Source organism: Sceloporus undulatus, chromosome 3 (genome assembly GCF_019175285.1).
Source record: "Sceloporus undulatus isolate JIND9_A2432 ecotype Alabama chromosome 3, SceUnd_v1.1, whole genome shotgun sequence".
Lineage (NCBI taxonomy): Eukaryota > Metazoa > Chordata > Lepidosauria > Squamata > Phrynosomatidae > Sceloporus > Sceloporus undulatus.
In genome coordinates, this window is record NC_056524.1 from 77,608,700 (window position 1) to 77,632,212 (window position 23,513).

A 23,513-nucleotide genomic window follows, 5' to 3' on the forward strand; every position below is an offset into this window, starting at 1 on the left:
TGTTTATAGCTTCAGTTGATGGAGCTTGGTTTGAATCTAACAGTACTAATTTCATTATTTGATTGCAAGGTTTAATTATGGAAAATGTAATTTTGTTCCACAGAGTTAGAAAGATAATAAGCAGAAAATTGGTGTTACGTGTGTGTTATGCAGAAAGTTGATGTCTTATCCAATACTTAAAAACATTTAACTTATGTTGTTTTAATGTCTTATTTATTGCTGTTCTACATAACTCAATTTCATATATTCTTAGTCACTTAGTTATACATGTTCATGTGTGATAGATAAATATGTTGATGATTACTACCAGGTAGATGCATTACATTTTCAATGACTTATTATCTCCAATTATTAATGAACAAAGAAATTATTAAAATAAGAATGAAAATTGAATGTTTAGCATGTAATCTGTTTTGAACATCACACCATTTTAAATCTGGATTCAGATTTGTATAGAATTCACATATTTATATAAATTGGGCATGATCTAAATTTATAGCCTGATGTTAAGAATTTGCATGGCACTTTGCAGATAAAATTCTTCAGATCCATTCTGACTTAGATGCTGTAGTTGATATATTCTGGTGCAGTGATTGTGAACGTTTTAGAGGCCAAGTGCCCAAACTGCCACCCAGATCCCACTTATTTATTGCAAAGTGCCACGTCCCTCTGGCTTTCTAGTAAGAAACTGTGGCAAACTCTGTGCTAGGGCGACAGCATGTGTGACCACAGAGAGGGCTCCGAGTGCCACCTGTGGCATGCGTGCCATAGGTTCACCATCAGTGGATTAATAAGTATTTAATATTATGCAAATTAGACCTGTGAAGGATAATTTACCACATGATCAAAATCCTCAACAAAACAATATAAGACACAATATAGAGAGACCTAAGGGAATCAAGGGAACAAAGAATGATTTGCAGTTTGATGTTTGTCATATTCTTTAGTGAGGAGATGTCAGCCATTTAATAGAGAAATTGTATTGAAAATGAAAATAAATAGACAAGTAACAGCTTTGGTAAAAACAAAACATTTCCAAAGCTTTTCATCCTACAAGTGTGTTTAGCCTTGAGCCAGGTGGGATATTTTGGAGATACATGAGTAACTGTGACTTTATAAGTCATATTCTCAAGGGAAGAATCTTAATATTCAATTACAAGTTAAAATAAACAAGTTAACTAATAAAATTGTAATGGAGAGAGTTTGTGTGACTGAATTCAGTGTTGGCTTACCGGATTCTTGTGGGACTCCAAATAAGTTTAGAAATTATAGATGAAATATTTCATTATTCAAGGTTAACTTAATTGTAACAGTTAATGAAGTAGGCATTTTGGTGACCTAATTTAGACATCTATGCAGATATTTAGGATTAAGATAATTCTTTGTCAAGATCAAGATATCAAGATCAAATCTCTCATCTTGGTTACACATATTGCAATATCCACTTCAGAAAGAGTATTCAATATAAATATTTAGAAAAGTGCACTGGAACTATGAGCAAAGTAATGCTATTGAGAGCTTTGAATATGTTGGAGTTACCCACAAGCTTTGGGGGGGGGGTGGCTTTACCAGGGAAGCCCTCTTGCAGAAAAACGCTACTCAAAGGGGAATACCCAAAAGGGGATTCCTAAGCAGAATAACACACTCCCAGATAGACACCTCCATGATTCTAACTCATACCAAGAAATGTTCTATGGTACAGGTACTTTGAAATGGAACATGTAAGAAATGGAAAAAGGGGGAAATCACAAAAAAGGAATTCAAAGAAATAGCAGGCATGTGTAGGGGTAAAGTCAGAAAAGCTAAAGCGCAGAATGAACTCAGGCTTGCTAGAGAGGTAAAAAAGAATAAAAAGGGATTTTTTGGATATGTCCGCAGCAAAAGGAAGAAGAAGGAAATGGTAGGGTCACTGTGGGGAAAAGATGGCGAAATGCTAACAGAAGACAGAGAAAAGGCAGCATTACTCAACATCTTCTTTGCCTCAGTCTTCTCAGAAAAGCCAAAGGGTGGTCAACCTGAGGATAATGGAGCAGAGGACAGAATAGGGGAATTTCAGCACAGAATAAGTAAAGAGATAGTAGAGGAATACCTTGTTAATCTAAATGAATTTAAGTCTCCAGGACCAGATGAACTACATCCAAGGGTTCTAAAAGAACTGGCAAATGTAATATCAGAGCCATTGGCAATCATATTTGAAAACTCCTGGAAAACAGGAGAAATCCCAGCAGACTGGAGGAGGGCAAACGTTGTCCCCATCTTCAAAAAGGGGAAAAAAGAGGATCCCAACAATTATCGTCCAGTTAGTCTGACATCAATACCAGGAAAGATTCTGGAGCAGATCATTAAAAAGAGAGTCTGTGAACATCTAGAAGGCAATGCCATAATCACAAAAAGTCAACATGGGTTTCAGAGAAACAAGTCATGCCAGACAAATCTGATCTCTTTCTTTGAAAATTACCAGCTTGTTAGATGAAGGGAATGCTGTGAATATAGTATATCTTGATTTCAGTAAGGCCTTTGACAAGGTTTCCCATGACATACTTGCAAACAAGCTTGTAAAATGTGGGCTAGACAAAGTAACTGTTAAATGGATCTGTAATTGGTTGACCGGCCGAACGCAAAGGGTGCTCGACAGTGGCTCTTTTTCAGCCTGGAGAGAAGTGACCAGTGGGGTCCCACAGGGCTCTGTCCTGGGCCCAGTGTTATTCAACATCTTTATCAATGACTTGGAGGACAGAATTGGGAGCATGCTTATCAAATTTGCAGATGACACCAAATTAGGAGGAATAGCTAATACTCCAGAGGACAGGATCAACATTCAAAATGATCTGAATAGACTAGAAAGCTGGGCCAAAGCTAACAAAATGAAATTCAACACGGAGAAATGTAAGGTACTGCACTTAGGGCAGAAAAATGAAATGCACAGATATAGGATGGGGGACACCTGGCTGAATGAAACTACATGTGAAAGGGATCTGGGAGTCTAAGTAGACCACAAATTGAACATGAGTCAACAGTGCGATGCGGCAGCTAAAAAGGCCAATGCAATTTTAGGCTGCATCAATAAAAGTATAGTGTCTAGATCAAGAGAAGTAATAGTGCCACTGTATTCTGCTCTGGTCAGGCCCCACCTGGAATATTGTGTCCAGTTCTGGGCACCACAATTTAAAAAGGACATTGAGAAATTGGAGCGTGTCCAGAGGAGGGCGACTGAAATGGTGAAAGGTCTGGAAACCTTGCCCTATGAAGAACGGCTTAGGGAGCTGGGGATGTTTAGCCTGGAGAAGAAAAGGTTAAGAGGTGATATGATAGCCCTGTTTAAATATTTGAAAGGATGTCATATTGAGGAGGGAGCAAGCTTGTTTTCTGCTACTCGAGAGAACAGGACCTGGAACAATGGATGCAAGCTACAGGAAAAGAGATTCCACCTCAACATTAGGAAGAACTTCCTGACAGTAAGGGCTGTTTGACAGTGGAACACACTACCTCGGAGTGTAGTGGAATCTCCCTCCTAGGAGGTCTTTAAGCAGAGGCTAGATGGCCATCTGCTGGGTATGCTTTGATTTTGATTTCCTGCATGGCAGGGGGTTGGACTGGATGGCCCTTGCGGTCTCTTCCAACTCTATGATTCTATGAATAGCCTCTTGAAACAGCCCTCCCCGAGCCTCATTGCAGCTTAGCTATACCTTAGCAGTAAACACTACTGAAGCTACCACAAACTTTTCTCAGAGAAAAGCTGCTGGCTCTCCCCAGGAATATGCCTTTGGAACTCTGCCTTTTCAGACATCACTCAGGGTAGAATTCCCCTCGGTTAAACTTTCAGTCCAGAAAATCCCAACAAGTCATACCAACTATCCTTACCATCCAAGGTTGGTATGACCCATCTCAGACAAGAAAATACTTACCAACATACAATGATGGATTCTGAAGTTGCCAGACTCCTGAGGCCACTCTCCATGGCATTGCGATAGATGGCAAGAAGACCAATACCTGTATGTCACTCTAAGCCCCATGCCAAAAGATTGATGCACTTAAGACTTTTCTTCAGCTGAGGATCAACTTTAAAAACAGCCATTAACAGGAAAACAGCCATTAATAAAGTCAACTGAGCAATTACTGATCTCCTCAAGAAATAGCTCAGTCTTTCTAAATGAGTCACTATACCCTGTACATTGCTCAGTGACATGGGAAAAATAGGGATTCAAAGGATCCTGCAACCATCATCCAGATGTGCAGCCTCCTTACTTGCCCTGGTAGGACTATAAACCCGCTTCTCAGTTCCCTTAAGGAAGTTGTCCAAAAACATGTAGCCAGGGTTCCAACAGACAGTGACCTGGCAATCTATCTCTGCAGCTCACTTGAAAATGAATATGTAGGAGAGGTGGGATTTAGTAAGTGACGAAGGTAAGAGTAGGTAGGTTAGAAAGAAAGAAGTAGAGAGAGAAAGAAAGTAGAGAGAGTGGAAGATGAGGTAAGTAAGAAATATAAGGAAGAATAGGAAAGATGGAACTTAATAGAAAGAGTCTAAGGTGGGAAGAGGAGGGATAGATATAGAATCTGGTTTAGATATTTGGGGAGGAGAGATACTATAGGAGGTTATGACATATGTTTTATTGTATAGTTTATAGCAAAGTTAGATTGTTACATGTTATATGTGATTGTATGTATGTTCGTAGTGGTTCCCCCCCCTTTTTTTTCTTGATGTATTTTTTAAACTTAATAAAATATTCTATTAAAAAAAAAAAGAAAAAAAGAAAACGAATTTGGATGTGATGGTGATTTTCTTCTCTCGTCATCTATACCCAGAATGTAACTTGCGGCCTTAACAAACTAACTGGTTGCCAGTGGATCTGGAATTCTGAAGAGGCCACACCTCATTGCCACCAAAGAAAATATAGTGGGCCCTTCCCTTACGTGGGGGAACCGCTCAGGACCCCCCACGTAAGGGGAATTCCACACATGCCTGAGTCCCATTAAAGACAAAATAAAGGCCTATGACTACCATCGTCATATTTTCCTCCCCTCGCCCCATATGATTTTTAATATCTTTGCTTGATGAAGAAGCCAGTGGAGCTTCGAAAGCTTGCAACATGTATATTGTGCATTTTGATTGGCCCAGTAAAGATATCACTGCTTTATGAAATTTGGATGTTATTGTATCTTGATATAAGAGGTTTACTAAGCCAATATCAGGTTTGCATGTAATTTGAATAATGCATCAACTTTATTTTTCTTTTCTTTTTTGTTAGTACTGAGTCTGATATTTTGAACAATACTGATGAAGTGGTAGGTTTACATGGATTTCACAGTCAAGGGGACAACTCAGATACTGGTATGTACTTTTGCTAATCCCATGTTTCTTTTTTGTCTTCTATTTATGAGTTTTTAAGAATATTTATGAATGACTTTTTAAATCCCTAAATATATTTCTTAAAATTGATTGTTATTATAGTGCACGTTAGTTATATGTGCACTTAAGCCTTACTGAGTTCAGGAAGACTTAATCCCGAGTAAATATGTGTATGGTTGTAATCCAAGGATGCATCTGCATATGCAGGTATCCACATGGTGTATCCTGGCCCCAGAGCTGCCCTAACAGTCTTTCACTGCAAAGGCCCTCAGTTGTGGTGCTGAGTGGCTGTTTACATATGCGGCCCATTGGGCCACCTAGTGTGGTCACCAGTGGTCTGAGGTCGGAACCTCAGTATTGATCACATGACTGGCAGCCTCATTTTGGCTTCGAAGCTGCTGTGAGTGCTTACAGCTACCTGGTGCTATGATGGAGGGCTCTGGAGGAACCTATTTTGATGCACAGTAAGTGGATCCAGTGCTTTGGTTCTGATGAAGAATGTGCCAGATGGCATGAGAACCAGGGTTTGGGCCATGCACCGTCTGGTCTCTCTGCCATGAGGATGTGGGGACATGGATGTATTTTACCCATGTAGACCTGTCCTAAGGTACTAATAGTACTGCACTGGTGGGTGGGGAGAAAAGTATTGCACAACAGAAGAGGGGGAAGCAAAATCACTATGGGTCCCGCATTATGATTTTCTGCCCCTTCTCTCATTACATCTTGTTGTCAGTTTACAGACTAACTTAACATATATCTCAGTGAAGCCATTTCTTTGCATATCTTTTTGTTCAGGTTTCAATGGGGCTATTAAAGATTGTTTTTAGAGATAGTTCTGAAGAAGCCTCTTTTCTCCCTAGTCACATGGCCCATTATTATAGATACTATTCCTGAGTTCTTAATGGATGGCTAATTTAAATATATCACTGGAAGATAAGACCTTACTTCTTTCAACAAGGAAAATATGAGTGTTTTCTACTTTGTTGACCAGGAAAAATAGATTGAACTTCAGTTTAAAAAGGAAAAATAAAATTTTTATTATAATGTTGGACAATTTTGTGTCCTCTAGATATTTTGGATTAAAACTTCCAAACTACTGGCACCATATTGCCTATCCTTAGTTGTCAGACAGGATCTCAAATAAGGTCTTTGACACTGTCCTGTCTTTTACGAAACATCAACATGTTTATTCCAATAAAAAGAAATTACTTGGATGTATTAAAATAAAATCTAGTTATTTACTCTGCCTTCAACTCATACATATGCATTTTTGTTTTGAGTAGCCCTATAGAATGTATAATTATATATACCGTATATACTCGACTATAAGTTGAGAAATTTATGCCCCAAAATTGCCCCTAAAATCTTGGGTAGACTTATATAAGGGTCACTATATCAGTAGTGCTTAGAAGGGTCCTAAAGCAAACAAGCCTGATCGCCATTTCCTTCCCCCTCCAGTCCATTTTGCAAGCCTTTGCTTCCTATTGGAAAAACTCCCCATTTAAACCCACTTGCTTCTCTTTCTGCTCCGTTTCGCAAGCCCTGGCTTCCTATGGAAGAACTCCCCATTTCAATCTACTTACTTCTCTCTTGCTCCCTTTTGCAAGACCTGGCTTCCCATGAAAAAACCTCTTCATTTAAATCTACTTGCTTCTTTCTCTGCTCTGTTTTGCAAGACCTAGCTTCCCATGGAAAAATCACCCCATTTGAATTCACTTGCTCAGCTCCCTTTTTGAAGACCTTGCTTCTTATGGAAACAACTCTTCATTTAAAACCACTTGCTTCCGTCTCCAGTCCATTTTCCAAGACCTTGCTTCCTATGGAAACAGCTCTCCATTTAAATCAGGGGTAGGCAACCTTTTTGAGCCGGGGGCCGGGTTGCTGTCCCTCAGACAACTGGGGGGGCCGAAGCCAAAAAATAAATAATTAAATAATTTAATTTTTTTAAAAAATAAATTAATAAACCGGTACAAATGTAGGACAACATTTTCAAATGGTGGACACTTTTTTTAAAAAAGTGGAGGACATGCAAAAAAATTTGCTGATTTTTAAAAAAATGTTAATATAAATGAATGTTTCTGAGGCGTCTATAGACAATTGCCCCCCTTGCCCCTGTGCGCGAGAGGCCAAAGGCCCCGGTGGCAATCGGCAGCAGGACCGGGCTGGGGCCGGTCCCAAGGCCTCGCTGGGCCGCATCCGGCCCACGGGCTGAAGGTTGCCTACCCCTGATTTAAATTGAATGAATAATTTATTACGGCATACAGCCAGCATAAAGTAATAAAATGTTTAGAAAAATTACCTTACATCCAGTTAGAAACATTTATATTCCATGATATCATATAAACATTATATTCAATTATTATATAGTAATTTACTGCTTCTGTTTTAAAAAAGTTTTTATGACAAATAATAGCAGCTGCAAAGAATTAGCAACTTTGGTAGTTACATATTCATTGCTGTCTGCAAGAAGATAGTCCATATAAAATTTCTTCTGCCTGCCAGGAAACTTGGAACATTGAAATCCACTTGCTTCCTTTCTCAATCTGATGTTAAAACCTTTCCTCCAGCACATGGGGGTCCAGGGAAGGAGAAGGTGAAGGAGGGATGGAAGTGGTATCTCCCCCTTTCTATCCTTCCTTATAGCCCCCTAGGTTTTACCCTCAAATTATCCACGGGTCATAACAAAATCCAGGATTTTGACCCTGAAACCTTTCCTTGACTTATACATGAGGTCGACTTGTACATGAGTATATACGGTATGCATTATTGCAATAGAGAGAACTAGTTTCAGTTTGAATTCTCAAAGATTTGCAAGTATCCTGAGGATTTTATTTTTCACCATTTAAAAAGTATTATTTCTCCCTATCCCAACTATCTTTCACCTCCTGCCTGTTGTAAACTGCTTTTAACTTAACCATGGTACAGAGGTCTCCTTTGTTAGAATTAGAAGTGATAAAAATGGCAAGGATGAATTAAACAATGTAGTTATGTAGTTTTTCATAGCAAGAATTCAATTTCATTCTATAGAATAGGGATTTGAAGCACCGGATATTACTTTTATCATGCATTTGAAATTGTAGGGTTATAGCTTGCAATGTTTCTTTAGTGGAGGAGATAAATTTCCTAGCTTTGATACTGTATGTGAACCTATAACTCATATTCTGACAGGGAATGGATCTAACTGCTTACAAGAGTTCTTCAGCCCAACAGATATAATATTCCTGGACAGAGAGAGTTATACAACCTTTGACCTTCACTATCTTCCTTTTAATATGGGAAAACGTTACTGTGCCATAATTTTGGTCAATCAGCAGGTAAATAGAGTTTTTACAAAATAATTTAAAATCAAAACCCATAATGAGTTATGAGCCAAATTCAGTGTGATAACAACCAGGATGAAAAAAAATATGCTGCAACATCATGTGAATTGATCCATTGTTATCTTTTAAAATGATTAATTCAAAGCTGAAGTTCTGTACAGTTGGCCCTCTGTATCTATGAATTCAAATATCCACAGCTTGAAAATATATATATATAATTAAATCTAAAAACCAAACCTGGATTTTGCCATTCTGTATAAGGGACGGTGTTGTATTATGCCATTTTATATAATAGTATGTGAGCATCCATGGAGTTTGGTATCCATGGTGGGTTCTCGAACCAAACCCTGGGCAATACTAAAGGCCCACTGTACCTATTTAGCTGGAAGTGAGCAACAGTAAAATGAGTGGAGCTTCATTCTTAGTAGGTATTTAAAGGATTGTGCTATAAATCTATTTTATGTTGGAATTTTTTATCTAGGACATAATGGTGAATTTCCAAGAAAGAACTGAGCAGATCTTTCTATTATTCTTTTTAAAAGAATAATAGAAATAATAAAGAACTAGTTTAGAGTCATCAAGTTATTGAAAGATACAGTTTCATGGAAATCTCAATGGAAGAGTTAAAGGTTTTTAAACCTTATTTTTTACTGTAAAAACAAATAATCTATGGAGGAGAAAATTCCACTGCTGTCTTACATAATTTGACCTTCATTTACAGGTGTCAAGTTTGCCTACAGGTACAACCGTAAATTCTTAAGGTCTACTAAACAAAACCTGCATTTCAGAGTTAATAAAAGGGGCTAGGGCCCCATACAGACAGGCCAAAATAAAGCTGCTTTGGGTCACTTTGGAGGTATGCTGTTTAAATGATGCATACGTCCTAAGAGTCCGGAAGCCACGCCAAAGCCACGATCCAGTCCTAAGCACTGGAGTGCAGCTTTGGCACAGTATACCTCCAAAGTGACCCGGAGCAGCATTATTTTGGCCTGTCTGTATGGGGCCTAGGTTATCCTAATAAAGACCCTGTGCAGACCGGCAGTTTGGGCTGGGTTGGGGGTGGAGTCAGGGTGTAGTGTCTACATGATGCACCCCCTGGTTCTGCCCCCAGGGCGGTGTGACACTGTGTGCCATACCACATGCACGCGTGTCATGCCACTCCTCTGGCACTGCATCTGCATGATGCAGTGCTGAAGGAGCCCCATAAAGCTTTGGTGTCATGGCTATCATGCCCTTTGCAGGACACAAAAAGTAGCCACTTTTTGATGCTTGTTTTGGCATCCTGGAAAGGCCTATCTGGCTATGAAAGAGGTGGCTGGAGGCCTCCCCTTCAGGGCTGTCTGCACAGCCCCAAAGACAGAAATATTGCTTTAACTTAGTAATAATTAGAAGTCTTGTGTGGGCTTCCTCTGTAAGCAGTATTCTTAAACTTTGTATATGTGTGTAAACATCTGAGTAACAATGTGTTATGCCTTTTTTAACTCCAGTTAGCAAATAATTATCATGAGTGAAAATGTTGTATCTGACTGATCAACTGACTTCCTTGTCCTTGCCTTATCCTTGAAGTTTTCTGCTACAGGCTGGGGAAAAAAATAAATAAAAACCAAGCATAGCAAAGTTAATTAAGGAGCACCTCCCCAAAAGTGGTAACTGTTGCTCCCTTAATTTCTGCCTTAATGCCTTAATGGAGAAACCACATTTTCATTGGTTCATCTTGCGAACACTAGTATCTAAATAGGGGCTCCACATGTACAGAGTCAATCACATCACTCCTTACATTATTTACTCCTTACATTGTGATTACCTGTAGTTGATGGAAAAGTTACTTCAGTGTCATAGCTAAAGCAGTAAGTTAAGTTAAAGACTAAAAGATTACAGAGACTTTCATAATATTTTTTTGCAAAATCGAAGGACTAAAGTTATCCTATGATATCTTATATAGTACATTATAGTTTATTCAGTATGCTTTAAATCAAGCCATGAAATATTCTTGCAAGTGAAATTTCAGTGCTAGTATAATGAATTTTTCTTTGTTTGTGGTCTGACAGCCTTCTAATTTCTTCTGCATGAATTGCTTTCAGAATTGAAATGCATATGTTCTTGTGTTTCAGATTGGTGAATTTGTATACCTGGTGGAAGGAACATGTGGCTTACCAGTGCCTTCATACTTTCTTCCGATGGATAGCCCAAATGTTTTGTGCATTAGCAGTATGTTAGAAGGTAGAGTGGAAAAATGGAGGGGTGTGTAGATTGTTTTTCAACTGCATTAAAGTGTTAGGTGCACTAAATATAGGAATAAATAAAATATTTTACAATAGTGAGAGACCACAAAAATGCTATGAAATATATACTATTGTTTCTTTTTTCTACTTCTGCTAATGGTGGGCACAAGTTTTGACAACAAATTTTGATTTACAATTTATGTATTGCTCACATGTATTCTGGTGCAAATAATCTAGGATTATTTTCACTTTTAAATATACCAGTGCAGGTTGAATATCCTTTATCTGGAAATCTCAAATTCAAAATACCCCCAAATCCAAAACTAAGCTTGTGATACAGCTTGTCAAATACATATGTATAAAAAATGTAAAATCCACATCTGAAATCCAAAATACTATCACAGGCCTTTCAGGTAACGGATACTCAGCTTGTACCCTTCTTAGCTTCTTATAATTTTCTATTTGCAGCATATAATTATGGTTCTGCTTGTACTAATACTATTGCAGGTCAATGTTCCTAGATTCAGATGCATTCAGATTTGATATAAATAGTTATATTTTTATAAATGGTCATAAGTGAGCTGATGTACCTTTGAAGGTGCAAAAAAGTTTCAAGCAGTAATTCTTGAAAATGTTTCAGGATTGGAAAGCTATTTGAGTGTTTTAAAGTGCATGTTCAAAATAGTTGTGCTACTTTACTTATTTAATTTGGCTTATGAAGATCAATTTTGTTGCCATTGCAAAATTAGCATAGTCTAGCCATACTGCCTTCTGAATTTATTGCTACTTGGTAATGACCACAAGCTGGCAATCTACAAATAGTCAAAGGAGAATGGAAGGTAATTGCAATTGTAATTCTAATTCTTGAAGATAATGGCTTGTAGAGCTTTCATTCACCTTGCATGGATCCATACAGAAAATTACCCACAGTTACTGCACAAGTGACCTTTCTTTCATGGGTTGTGATTCAAACATACTTCTGTATGTCCATTTAATTAGGGCCAAACAGCCCTGTCAGGAAGGGATTGATGCTTATGGAGACAGTACATCCTTAGGCATCTCCAGAACAGGACACATGCTGGCATAATAGTGTTAAAGAGAAATATAGCTGCAGTTGTTTAGTACCAGTGATTCAGAGATATACTGCATTGACAGTAAGACACATAAAACCTTTTAGCAATTCACTTGACCTCTCTCTATTTAATTGCATTCCATTTTATGTACTCAGTATTTGTTCTTATGTAGTGCTTCGGAACATAGGCAGCAATTGGAGCTGCAATCCTGGAAATGAATTTTTCCAACTGCACATTTACATATACATTGGGCATTAGGTCTGTTTGTGCTGTTTACCAGTCATCAGCTATGTTCTCATACTATTTTTTTTATAATGTTTAAGCCGTGGAAAATGTTTTTGATGTGTTCATGGCTTGTGGAAGTTATTTGTAGAAGTTTGATTTCCTGTGGCAGGTTTTTTATTCCTGTACTATGAAAATTACAATTTGTTTCTAACATGACCATTTGAAAGAGAGTGAAAGTGAAATAATAAGATAATAATAATAATAATACAATATAAAATATAAAATAATAATATAATTAAGTGAAAATGCTTACTCAGTTTTAATAGAATTGCAGTTCATCTTTTCTTTTTCTTTTTTTGGTGTTAGCTATCTGTTTAAATGGTAGTTTTAAAATCAATTAGGTCACTCCAGTATTCTACATAATGGCAGTCTGTAAAACAAATAGTAATTCAATGTGACAATTTCCCCCCTTGCCTTAGCAGGTGTATGACAAGGGGAAATTTAGTAGATTATGTGTCTGCATTCCTTTTATTTCTGTGCTATGAGAAGTTTAATCTTGACTGTTAAAAGAACAGAAAGCTTCTTGCTGAATAAATTTGCAAGATATTTACTAATTTACTGTTACTTATGATTTTCCTGCATTAATGCTATCCTATGTACCTAAACAGAAAGAGTCTTGTCACATCTACCCTTTCCAGTTTGGTTGCCCAGGTCTTGGTAATACATACCAGGTCAGCTCCTTCATTCTTGATCAAATCGTGGTTATAGAGAATGTTATTATGAACCAAGCTACCATTAAACAGTAGCACTGTCAGGTTAGAGGGCCTGTTGGAAGAGCAACCAGTAATGAGAGACTCGTAGGAAATGGTAGAGAGGGTAGCAATGTATAAGCACCTGGATCCTTCATCTTCCACTTCAAGCTGTATTTCCCTTTCCTGTGGAAATAGAAACCCCAGGTCACTGTGGGTTCTCTCACACACAGTCACATTGGGCTGCCATACAGCTACAGTCTCAACAGTTCCCACCAACTGTATACAAAAGAAAATTGGTACAGCCTGGTGATTGCCACTAAAGAATGCCTCAGGTATTGAGAACTAAAGGCATATAGCAATTTGCACCTGTATGTATACAACTCTAGCTAAGATCATACAGTATTGTATAGTACCATGTAGACACCTAATAAATCTGTATCTCCCACAGGAACAAATACACACAGGGATACACTAAAGTAATCCAAAGTAATCTACTCACTGCTTTCCTCTTTTTTTCAGCCCCCTCCCAGCTCTCATCTAGGCCTACCATCCTATACCCAGGAATACATTCTGCCCTATTCCCACTCAAGGCCAGTTCCTGTTTCCCAAAGTCGCTCCCTATAGAAATGGCCTAGTTTTGAATAATTTCTTTGAGAGTATGCCACCAGCATCTCAATCTCTCAGCCAGTCCAGGTTTTATTTTTTCATTCTAAATTCCATAATTTATTTTTGAGCTGCTGTCCAGGAAAGCAGCCAAGAATGCTGATAGAGAAACTGCTCACAAAGCCTGGTGCAGTTTTAAGCCAAAGCAAAGTCTGTGCAAACAAAATAAGATTAAAGCAAAGCTCTGTAGTACAAACCAAGAGTCCAGCCAGAGAATAGTCAAGCAGTACGAGGTCTAGGATTCCAACAAGGCAGATTAACAAGGCAGTCCAAAGGTCAAGGGTTCCAGATAGTCAAGATGAGAAAGCAGTCTGAACAGCAAGAGTTCAGAGTCAGAGACAAGCATGCTTTCACCAGCAAACTCAGATAATTTTTGACAACTGGCTTGGCGTTCTTCACCTGTTTAAATTACCTGCTCTCATGAGCTCACCTGTTTGCTGATTAATTGGCATTTTTCATAAAGCCTCATTGAATGCTGGAGGCATGCCCTTTCAGCTCTTCACTGGTTGAAGGTAGGTATGCTGTATTCATCCTCTTCCTGCCTGAAAGATCTGCTGCTGGGAGACTTGGTTGCTGAGCCTCTCGGGAGACAACAGACTCTGCTTAAGCCTCCTTGGTAGTCACAAACTTTGCTTGAGCTGGCAGGGCAGAGCTAGAGCTCAGCTCAGCTTCAGGCTCAGTCTCAAACTGGGACTCTAACTCAGCCCCCTCATCCTCAGCCACATTGGGCATGACAGCTGCCTTGGGTTCTTTTCTGGGAGAAAGGCAGCATAGAAATTAAACAACAAAACAAAGAAACAAACAAATAACCCTGATAGACCTGGGAATGTCAGGCAGGGAATTTTCAGACCACAGTTTCTCTTACTCCAGCTGACTACTTTTTTTTCCTAATTCAGTTTTGCTGGCACACCTTCTCTGTCATAGCCAGCTCAACTTTATTCTCTCTTCTTCCCAGCAAAGCTGGAAAGTCCAGCAAAGAATATCCATGTCATTACTGTTACTCAAGTTGATTGCTATATGTTGGCATCTTTGGGCTCTCTTCTTATCCTTCCATCTTGCTTCCTTTTCTAGCATTGGACTCCACTGTTAGGGAAACAATAGCAATAGGGGCTAGCGTCCACAACCTAGCATCCAAATAATCCACCTATATACAGAACGGACTTCTTGCTGCATTGTTCATGTACATATACCACCATGGGAAAATTTGATGAGGCTGTGGGTTAGTTTTGTGGTGTCCATTTGTGAAGGAAACTCTAAAGCATATTCAAAAGAAATTCAAAGATATTTAGAGCAATTAGTTTGCTTAATGTTGCCCCTAAATTGTATTCTGAATACTTATTATGTAAACTGTAGCCTTGAGCTTCTGAAAATTCAAATCATAGCTGAAAAGTAGGCAGATTTCATAAAGGGAAAATCCATGCTAGTTCGCTTTTTCATTCTCCATCATTAGTTTCAAAAAGATTTCCGAAACGATTGAAAAGAGCTATCTATTAACCTTGTGCACTTTTGCTTTGCCATTTACACTATAAATGTCCTTTATGGCAAAGTTTAGCTTCTGCCAACATTTGTAGACAGTTCCATTCCAATACTTCTAGAGTCAGACTTGGATCAAATGGTCTGCCATAAGAAAATGTAAAGACCAATAGAAGGGTGTGATAATAGTTTCTTTCTTGTATGCCAACATTATAAATAAATAAATACACCCACAAAAGTATGGCATGGAATATTTTCCAGTTTCAACATTAGATGTAAAGCTTGCAATTCTTTTAAATACTGATGATTTCATCTACACAAATAGGAATGTGGAGACTGTACAGATGAACATTTGATTATTAATCATGCTGAAACTAAAGGTGGTATCTTTGGATAGAGGCAGAAAATTCATCAGGTGAAACTTGATCAAAAACCCATTCAACAACAGTATAATTTTATATATCTGGGATTTTAGCTTGATGCTAAATGGAAAATAAATTTTAAGTCGTGTGTCTGATTGTATCAGCTGGGAATGTATTTTCAAAGATTGTATGATGCAAATATGTTGGAGGTGTTCAAAGGTTGTGCAGAAATTTTTATGGGATTCATTCTGACCTATGCAGTACACTTAGATCTATCCTGAGAATTTAAACAAGGTTGCTTTCTATAGAAACCCGCACCTATGTTATTCTTGCCTTATACTAGCTGAAGTTGTCTTATAAGAATGAATTTCGCTGGTCAAAAAAAATATTTTTTTAAAAAGTAATAACTATAAATCTCATTGCATATTTCCTGGGTAAATGCCAAGCTATTTGCACACATATGGAATTAATATCAAGGCAGTGATATTTTTACTATGCTGCAAAATTGCAAAATTTGCTTTGACTGCTCAAAAATTAAGTCAAGTGCCATTTTTTAAAAGTAAGGTAAATAAAATGGTCTCTTGTCTTTCTATCCTCCTTCTGTCTAGGTTACTTTATGGAGACAGGTTAATGCCTTTTGTACTAGAAAAGAAAGTTTTATTATAAATCTTTTACTCATTCAGGCATTACTGTTTCATAAATGACAAGTTAAAGCTAATTTTTATTTTCCATTTTATTTTCTGTGTAGTAAATTGACTGCTCATGGCTATAAACAATAAAGTTACAGTTACAGTGTAAAGAATTGGATATTTAGTTTCAAAAAAAGTTGGTTTTAGCTCTTGCTTATCCAGTGTCAGAACAATTTGCTGGGAAATCTGTGATAGAGCATTATTTTTCAGTGAATCTTTCACCTTTTCAACAAATGGCTTTCTTCATTGTAGGCCAAAGTGAAGAGGAGTCAGTCCTTTATTTGAAATGTTGCCTTACTGATGTCCTTCAGGAAACTCTCAAGATCCCCCTAATCAATGAAGCCAGGGAGAAGGCTCTGGCTATTGCAGCACAACAACAGATGTCTACTTTAGAGTATGAGCGAAGAAAAGTCACAGGGACACTTGAGAGCAGCAGTGTTCGAGTTGCAATTGCAGCTTTAGGACTCTCAAGGGTTGAGGTAAAACACTATGGGTTTAAAATATAAAACAAAGAAAAGAAGAGGGGAAGAAGGAACACCTTTAATTGATTTATTTCAGCAGGAGCTTTTGTGGATTTCACTCCATTCCTTCAGATGTACTTATGGAGTAATATTAAAGCCACAGCTATTTCAGTATAGTTACACAGTTGTATTGGTGGGACAGAATGTAATAAGATAAAGATCCAAACCCAGGCCATAAACCTCCAAAGAGTTGTAAGAGGATATAGGTGTGTAAAGTAACTGGTTTGTTAGTCCTGAGGTGAGAAAACAATAAAATCTGTTTGAAGTAGAAAAATATTCCGAGGAGAACTCTTCTGTTGCGTGTGTAACAGATGTGACATGGGTCAAGAGACCCTTGTCTCTGTTCATACCGCTTGTAATGGATTGAAATGTAAGAATACATCTTAGATCAACAGTTTCTCTGTCTAATCTTGCTTTGATTATTATTGTTATTGTTCTTGAACAAAACCAATGTCCAGGAAGGTTGAAAAGTTTTATGACTGGTTTGTGAATACAATGGTCCCTCCACATTTGGTGGGGTTAGGGGTGAAGGACCCCTGTAAATGTAGAAAACCACAAATAAAAAACACTATTCTTCTTACCTAAGAGAACATTCTAGGAATCTCTGGTCCACCAATGCAGTTCTATGGTCAACATTTGCCAGAGGTTGATCACAGACCCATGTTGGAGGAGCTACAAATGTCTAGAGAAGTGTTTTCAATAGGATCTTCTAGATTCTCCAGCACAACTCTATGATCAGCTTCATACAGAATTGCACTGGAGGACCTAGAGATTCCCAGAGAGAACATATTAATCAAAACTGCAAATAATCAAATCCGCAAAAGTCAAAGCTGCAAATGTGGAGGGACAACAGTACTGGCAGTTCTCATGCCAGATTTGTGTCCATTTGTCCTCTTGCACAAAGACTGTCCTATTTGTCTATTCTAGAAGCAAGGGGATAAATGGTCACACATCTAACAGTAGATATTAATAAAGATGCAATTGTTCACTAAACAATATTTTAACAATTTTCTTCTCACTGTGAGAAAGTCTTCATAAACTGCCCAGTTTTTCAAAGTCATTTTGCAGTTTGGGATTTATTATGTAAGAATTCTTATGGTTTTTTTTGTTGTTCAGAAAATCATTTCATTGTAATGAAATATGATTTTTTTAAAACTCCTCTAAGTACCATAATTCCAACTCCCAGAAACCATTTTAATAAGTGAAGTGGAAGCTGCTCTCAAAGTATTGTGAGTGTTAGGTCACCAGGAACAGACAGCAAGCATATGATATAGTTGATTTTGCGATATGGAATACTGTTTGCTTCCCAAATATTGCTACCAGAATATCTTTCAGTTTTCTACATAAGCAAAATTAATTATAAGCACACTAAATCCAGTATACAATATAGCCAGGAGTCTTAGTAGGATAGACTGATACATTCCTTCTTGAAAGCCCACAAGAAGTCATATGAACCTGTACCCTCAGATCAAACTCTAATGCTCTGAATGATTCAGCTGTATGTCTCTTCTCTGAATGAGCCAAAAGTATGTGTCTTATTATTCTTTACAGTGCGACCATTTGGGTAGGTGAGGTCCTAGAAGCTGCAAAGAGTCTTGTTCTGACAGGGATTTGGCCTTTCTTAGGAGGTTTTTTTTTTTTTTTTACTTTTGGTTTTTAATTTTGTTTGTTTTTGAATAGTTATATTTTATTTTTAAATACCTTGTAATTTCCCTGGAGGATTGCTTTCATTTTGTTTGCTGACTTCCTCTTGAGGTACCCTTTGCCAGTAGGGGTACTAAATTCTTGAAAAGCATGATTATTCAAAAAGTAGCCATTAGTATTACATCTTCAAAAGTGACCAAACTGAATGAATTATACATTATCTTAATGTATAATGAGTACCCAGATTGTTGGGGGTAATTAGCTTACAGTTGTAAACCACTTAGACACTGTTAGTTCAGTATGAAGTGGTATATAATTGAAGATGGGGTTTTTTTTACCTTTGGAGTTTTGTCTGTAAAAGTGGATGAAGTTTCTTAAAGTTGCATAAACTTCCCAATTTTTTTTTACAGAAAGATGCTCTCTCCAACTGTTCTAACTTCTCTGAAAAACATATTGAGTACACTGTTGAAGTAAGCATGCCTGAGTGTTATGAATTCCCTGAAAAAATAAATATACCTGTGTTGGCATCAAGCAGAGTTAATTATACACAGCCAGGAATTAAAGTTCAGCAGTCTACAGAAAAAACAGGTAACAAGCATTTGATTAGTAAGTTTAAGCAATTAAAACATCCCGTGAAACTCTTTCTACACTATCTGCTAGGTTTAATGCTGTCATCAAAGACATTATCTAATCAAATAAAAAAATAAATTTAGGAATTTGGAGTGAACTGAGTGGGCCTTGGGAGTCACTAATCACATGTTCACCATCCCCATTTTCAAGCCTCACTTTATCACAAATCTATCCTATATGTTAAGACTTAATAGTAAGTGTGGCCTGAATAATTGTTATATTTACAGATATTTAAAGATAGCTGTTCTATTTTTTTAGATGTTGATGAACAAAGCAAAAGTTGATAGGTATTGTACAAAAATGTAAGAATAATGAAGGTGCTATTCAAATGCTTATACTAATCTAAAGGTAAAGACAAAACACGATAACAGTAAAAGGAAAGGAAGGCCAAGGAGGAAAGGTAAAATGTGGCAACAGTGTTACTTTTGGATTGTTTTAAATACAGTGGTGCCTCGGGTTACGAAAGTAATTCGTTCCGCGGCCGTTTTCGTAACCCGAAAAGCCTTCGTAAGCCGAATTGCCATAGGCGCTAATGGGGAAAAGCCGCGATTCCGTGCGAAAAAGCCGAAAAAAGCACCAAAAGTTTTTTCGTAACCCGAAAAAACATTCGTAACCCGGAACAATAATTCCCTATGGGATTTTTTCGTATCCCGAAAATTTCGTAACCTGGGTATTTCGTATCCCGAGGTACCACTGTATCTCCAATATAATACTCATTACTTTTCTCATATTAATTGAACTTTTAAAAACCATTAATTTGAAATTCTTTCAAAATAAGTAACTTACAGTATTAAATTCCAGCCCAAGCAGCCTCCTGCCATGACACTGAACTCAAACAAAGAAATTTTGGTCCAGCTGCTGGGAATAAATGAGGTATAGCGTATCTGATTTCAGGGAAATTTTACAGAAGAAGAAAGGATTATCTCATGGATTGCGCATATCAGCGGCTCCTTCTTTTTCCATACATTGACCTTGGAAAATGTCCATCATTTCACAGTGGCAAGAACAGTGACACCACTTCCTATTAATTTAAGCAAACTACTAAAAAATGAATGAGGGAATTTTACCACTTACTCGCTTGGATATCCATCTTACCCTAAAAGCCCCTTCCTCACTCAAGCAGAATTTCATGCTCTCTGCTTACACTAAATTTAATTTCAGTGTGTAACAATATTTAATGGGAGTAATTATTAATTGAAGTGATATTGATCTATCTTGAACCGGACAGATCTAGATGGAAAGTTAAGTGGTGTGGATCAGTATTAGTAATTGCTACATTGTCAGCTGGGCAACTGCCTGTGGCATTGCCTGGAACTGACATAAGCAGACAGGGTAGCAGCAACCAATCGCCTAACAACAAGGTGACTGGTGTGTCGGTATTCAAGAGATTACAAGCTATTGTTGTGGTTGAGACAACTGGAGAGCCAAACACTGCAATGGCAGACCCTCAAAGAGCACTGGGGATGGGGGGGGAACAGTCTGGTAAATGCAATTCAGTACTGGGACTGATCACTACACATGGGGCATCCAGTATACTCCTCAAGGAGTCCTGTCAGCTTGGACCCCATTGAGGGATCAGACTCCCTTCTTCTTGGTGGTCTCTGCGAATCATACAAATGGGTTTCACTGCGCCTGCGCAGTGCTGCTCGGAACCTACTGGAATCACTGGGCAATGTTTACTTTGCAACATATAGAAACTTTTTGGCGGTAACTCCGCCCACCCGTTATAAGGCCCCTGCCTTCCCGCTCTTTTCCCCAGTTCCTTTTTTCCGCCGCGCTAGCTGCTTCAGGGAACTTCGCTCGCTTTAGCTTGCATTTGGAATCACTTCTCATCTTGACCTCGGACTGTTTTTGACCACTCTTTGTCTCCCGCCCCTGGTAACTTCGGACTTTCGGACTGTTGACCTCGCTTTGAATTCTCCTCTGGCTCTGACAACTTCGGAAATGCCTGCTCCGTTCAAGAAGTGCGACATTTGTGGGGGCAAGGTGCCCGTCCAGGACCTGCACTCCTCCTGCCTGCTGTGCCTCGGCCAGGGCCATGATACCAAGGCCTGTCCGCTCTGCAGATCCCTCTCTTCTCAGGCCCGGAAAAACCGTGAGTCCCAGCTTACTTCGGCCATTGCCCTGGGCAAGGTGCAAGAGGGAGGTTCGCGTTCGTCTTCCGTCCCGCCGTCCGCGCCCCCGGCTTTATCTTCTTGGGCCAGTGTGTCCAGCGTGACATCCGCGAGAACCGCCGTTTCCAGCGTGGTGTGTGTCCCGGCCGGGACAATTCCTTCCACCACCTCCGATGTGGCCCGTGGCTCGAAACCGCCCAGTGCCACCGACAAACCCTCCAAGCGCCCCCACAAGTCTTCGGGGACTGAGGGTACCGAGCCAGCCTCCAAATCGACGAAGAGACCGGAGGGCTCCCACGCGAAGAGAGGTACCGAAGCGGAGGTCCAACTCGCTTCGATTTCGTCCTCCAGGGCGTCCAAGGCATCTCGCCACACTCCAAAGCCGAAGGAGCCGGCTGTGCTTTTGGGAGCGACCCACGTCCCGTCACCGGACAGGGCAAGGTCTCCAAGACCCTCCTCTTCAGGAGTGGCGGCTGTCCTCCGGGATCTTCCGGACAATCCTTTCTTCCCACCGGAAGAGACTCCGAGGCCGGGAAAGAAGAGGCATCAGGACAAGACGGGTCGTGACCCTGCCTCTAAAAGGGCTAAGACGTCCCAAGATCAGCCCGGTACCGACCCGCCGAAGGCTAAGGACAAGAGGCGTTCTCCTTCTAAGAAGGCCCGCGCCTCCACTCCGGCGGCTCCCCATGATCCAGAGCCTGCGCCCGAGGCTCGGCTGACTCCGGTACCGGACACGCCACCGCCTCAGCCCACCATGGACTTTGTCCACGGGACGGAGGACACCGTTCCTCCTCTCTCTCTGGAACAACGGTCGCCTCCTCACTCTGGGAACGACGACTACGAGGACCCGCCCCGTAAACAGCAGATACCGGACCTGTTCCTCGACACTCAGACGGGCCGGTACTACATGTTGGTATCGGAGGACAGAACCATCAGGGAGTTCACCAGACTGAACCCCCATCCAGCAGACCCTCAGCAGGGCACCTCGTCCAGATCGGTCCCGACCGTATCCGTGTACGAGAGGCCGCCATCTCCACCTCAAAGACACTCGCGCTCCTCGACCGACCTCGTCCCGGTCCGACCAAGATCCCAAGTCAGAGTGATGGATGCCCTCTCCTCTGACTTGGACTCCGATGAGGAGCCCTTGCCTCCGTCCAAGGCACCATCCGATGAGGATGTCCTCTCCATGTCGGCCTCGCCTCAGAGGATGCACAATCCTGAGCCGTCTTCCCTGTCGGATGACGTTCGTTCCTTCAGTGAGCACGTCGTGAAGATGGCGAGGGCTCTCGAAATCGAGCTCGCTTTCCCGGACGACGACGCTCAGGAACGTCGGGTGCACGGACGGGTGCCTACTCCACCTTGCCTCCCTCTGCTTCCCTCGCTTCAGACCATCGTTAAGAGGTCTTGGGACTCACCGGCCACCCTGTCTGCATCCTCTCTCAAGGTAGAGTCTCTCTACAGAGTCGCTCCGGCGAGTTGTCCTTGGTTGGCCGACCACCCCAGGCCGAATTCTGCTATTGTGGAGGGAGCCCAGCACAGCTTCGTTCCGAAGCAGGCGACCTCCCCGGTCGACCGGGAGGCGAAGAAAGTGGATGGCCTGGCCAAGAAAGCGTACTCGGCAGCGGCCCTTGCGGTGAAGGCCGTCAACTACACCGCCTGCATGGGGGCCTACATCCAGACCCTCATGGAACGGATCTCCCCCCTCATCCCGGACATCCCGGATGATGTCCAGAGGCAGTTGGTCGAGGTCAGGGACGAGACACACTCCATCGGAAGCTGGCTCATCACCACTTCCAGGAATATGGCTGACTGTGCAGGGAGGGCCATGTCTGCATCCATGGCACTCAGACGCCACGCCTGGTTGAGGGCCTCGGACCTCAACCCTACCGTCAAGGTGGCCATCGAGGACATGCCGCTCGACGGGACCTGGCTCTTCCATGCCGAGACCGACGACCGCCTGAACAGGAAGTTCAGGATGAAGGCGGCGGCGAAGAAGCATGGCATGTCATCTACATCGGCTTCTCCATTCCGGAAGCGTCAGCGCCCGTGGCAGCCGCAAGGTCAGTCACAGGGGACCTTCTCCCGGGATCGGCAGTCCCAGCAACAGGGCTCCCAGAGACGCCGCTTTCCCTCGCAGTCTTCCTCCTCCTCTGGCCGTCGCAACTTCCCGCCTCGGTACCGCAAGTCCCGCCGGCAGGACACCGACCAGGGGAAGAAGAGAACCTGAAGGGACGCAGCGCGCTTCGTCCCTCCTTCACCCCTCTTCTTCTTGGACATTTTGAGGCCCTTTGTTAACATCTGGGCCTCCATAACATCGGACTCGTGGGTTCTCAACATCGTCCATAGGGGTTATGCCCTCGAGTTCCAAGAGCTCCCTCCAACTGGAGCCTTCATGTCCACTCCCCCCTCGGACACCCTTCTCGACGAAGTGCGCGCCTTGCTGGGTAAGGGGGCAATCTCCCCCCTACCGCCCGA

General features: G+C 40.7%; 1 protein-coding gene across 1 annotated transcript in view; it reads left to right on the plus strand.

Annotated features, from left to right (window-relative positions):
* The window catches only part of CFAP47 (cilia and flagella associated protein 47), a 350,299-nt gene that overhangs the window by 132,150 nt on the left and 194,636 nt on the right, over positions 1 to 23,513 (plus strand). The window contains exons 41-45 of the mRNA XM_042458393.1: positions 5,250 to 5,332; positions 8,519 to 8,664; positions 10,782 to 10,911; positions 16,382 to 16,608; positions 18,705 to 18,882. Coding sequence (XP_042314327.1) covers positions 5,250 to 5,332; positions 8,519 to 8,664; positions 10,782 to 10,911; positions 16,382 to 16,608; positions 18,705 to 18,882 — 764 coding nt within the window. The remainder of the gene's footprint in view (positions 1 to 5,249; positions 5,333 to 8,518; positions 8,665 to 10,781; positions 10,912 to 16,381; positions 16,609 to 18,704; positions 18,883 to 23,513) is intronic.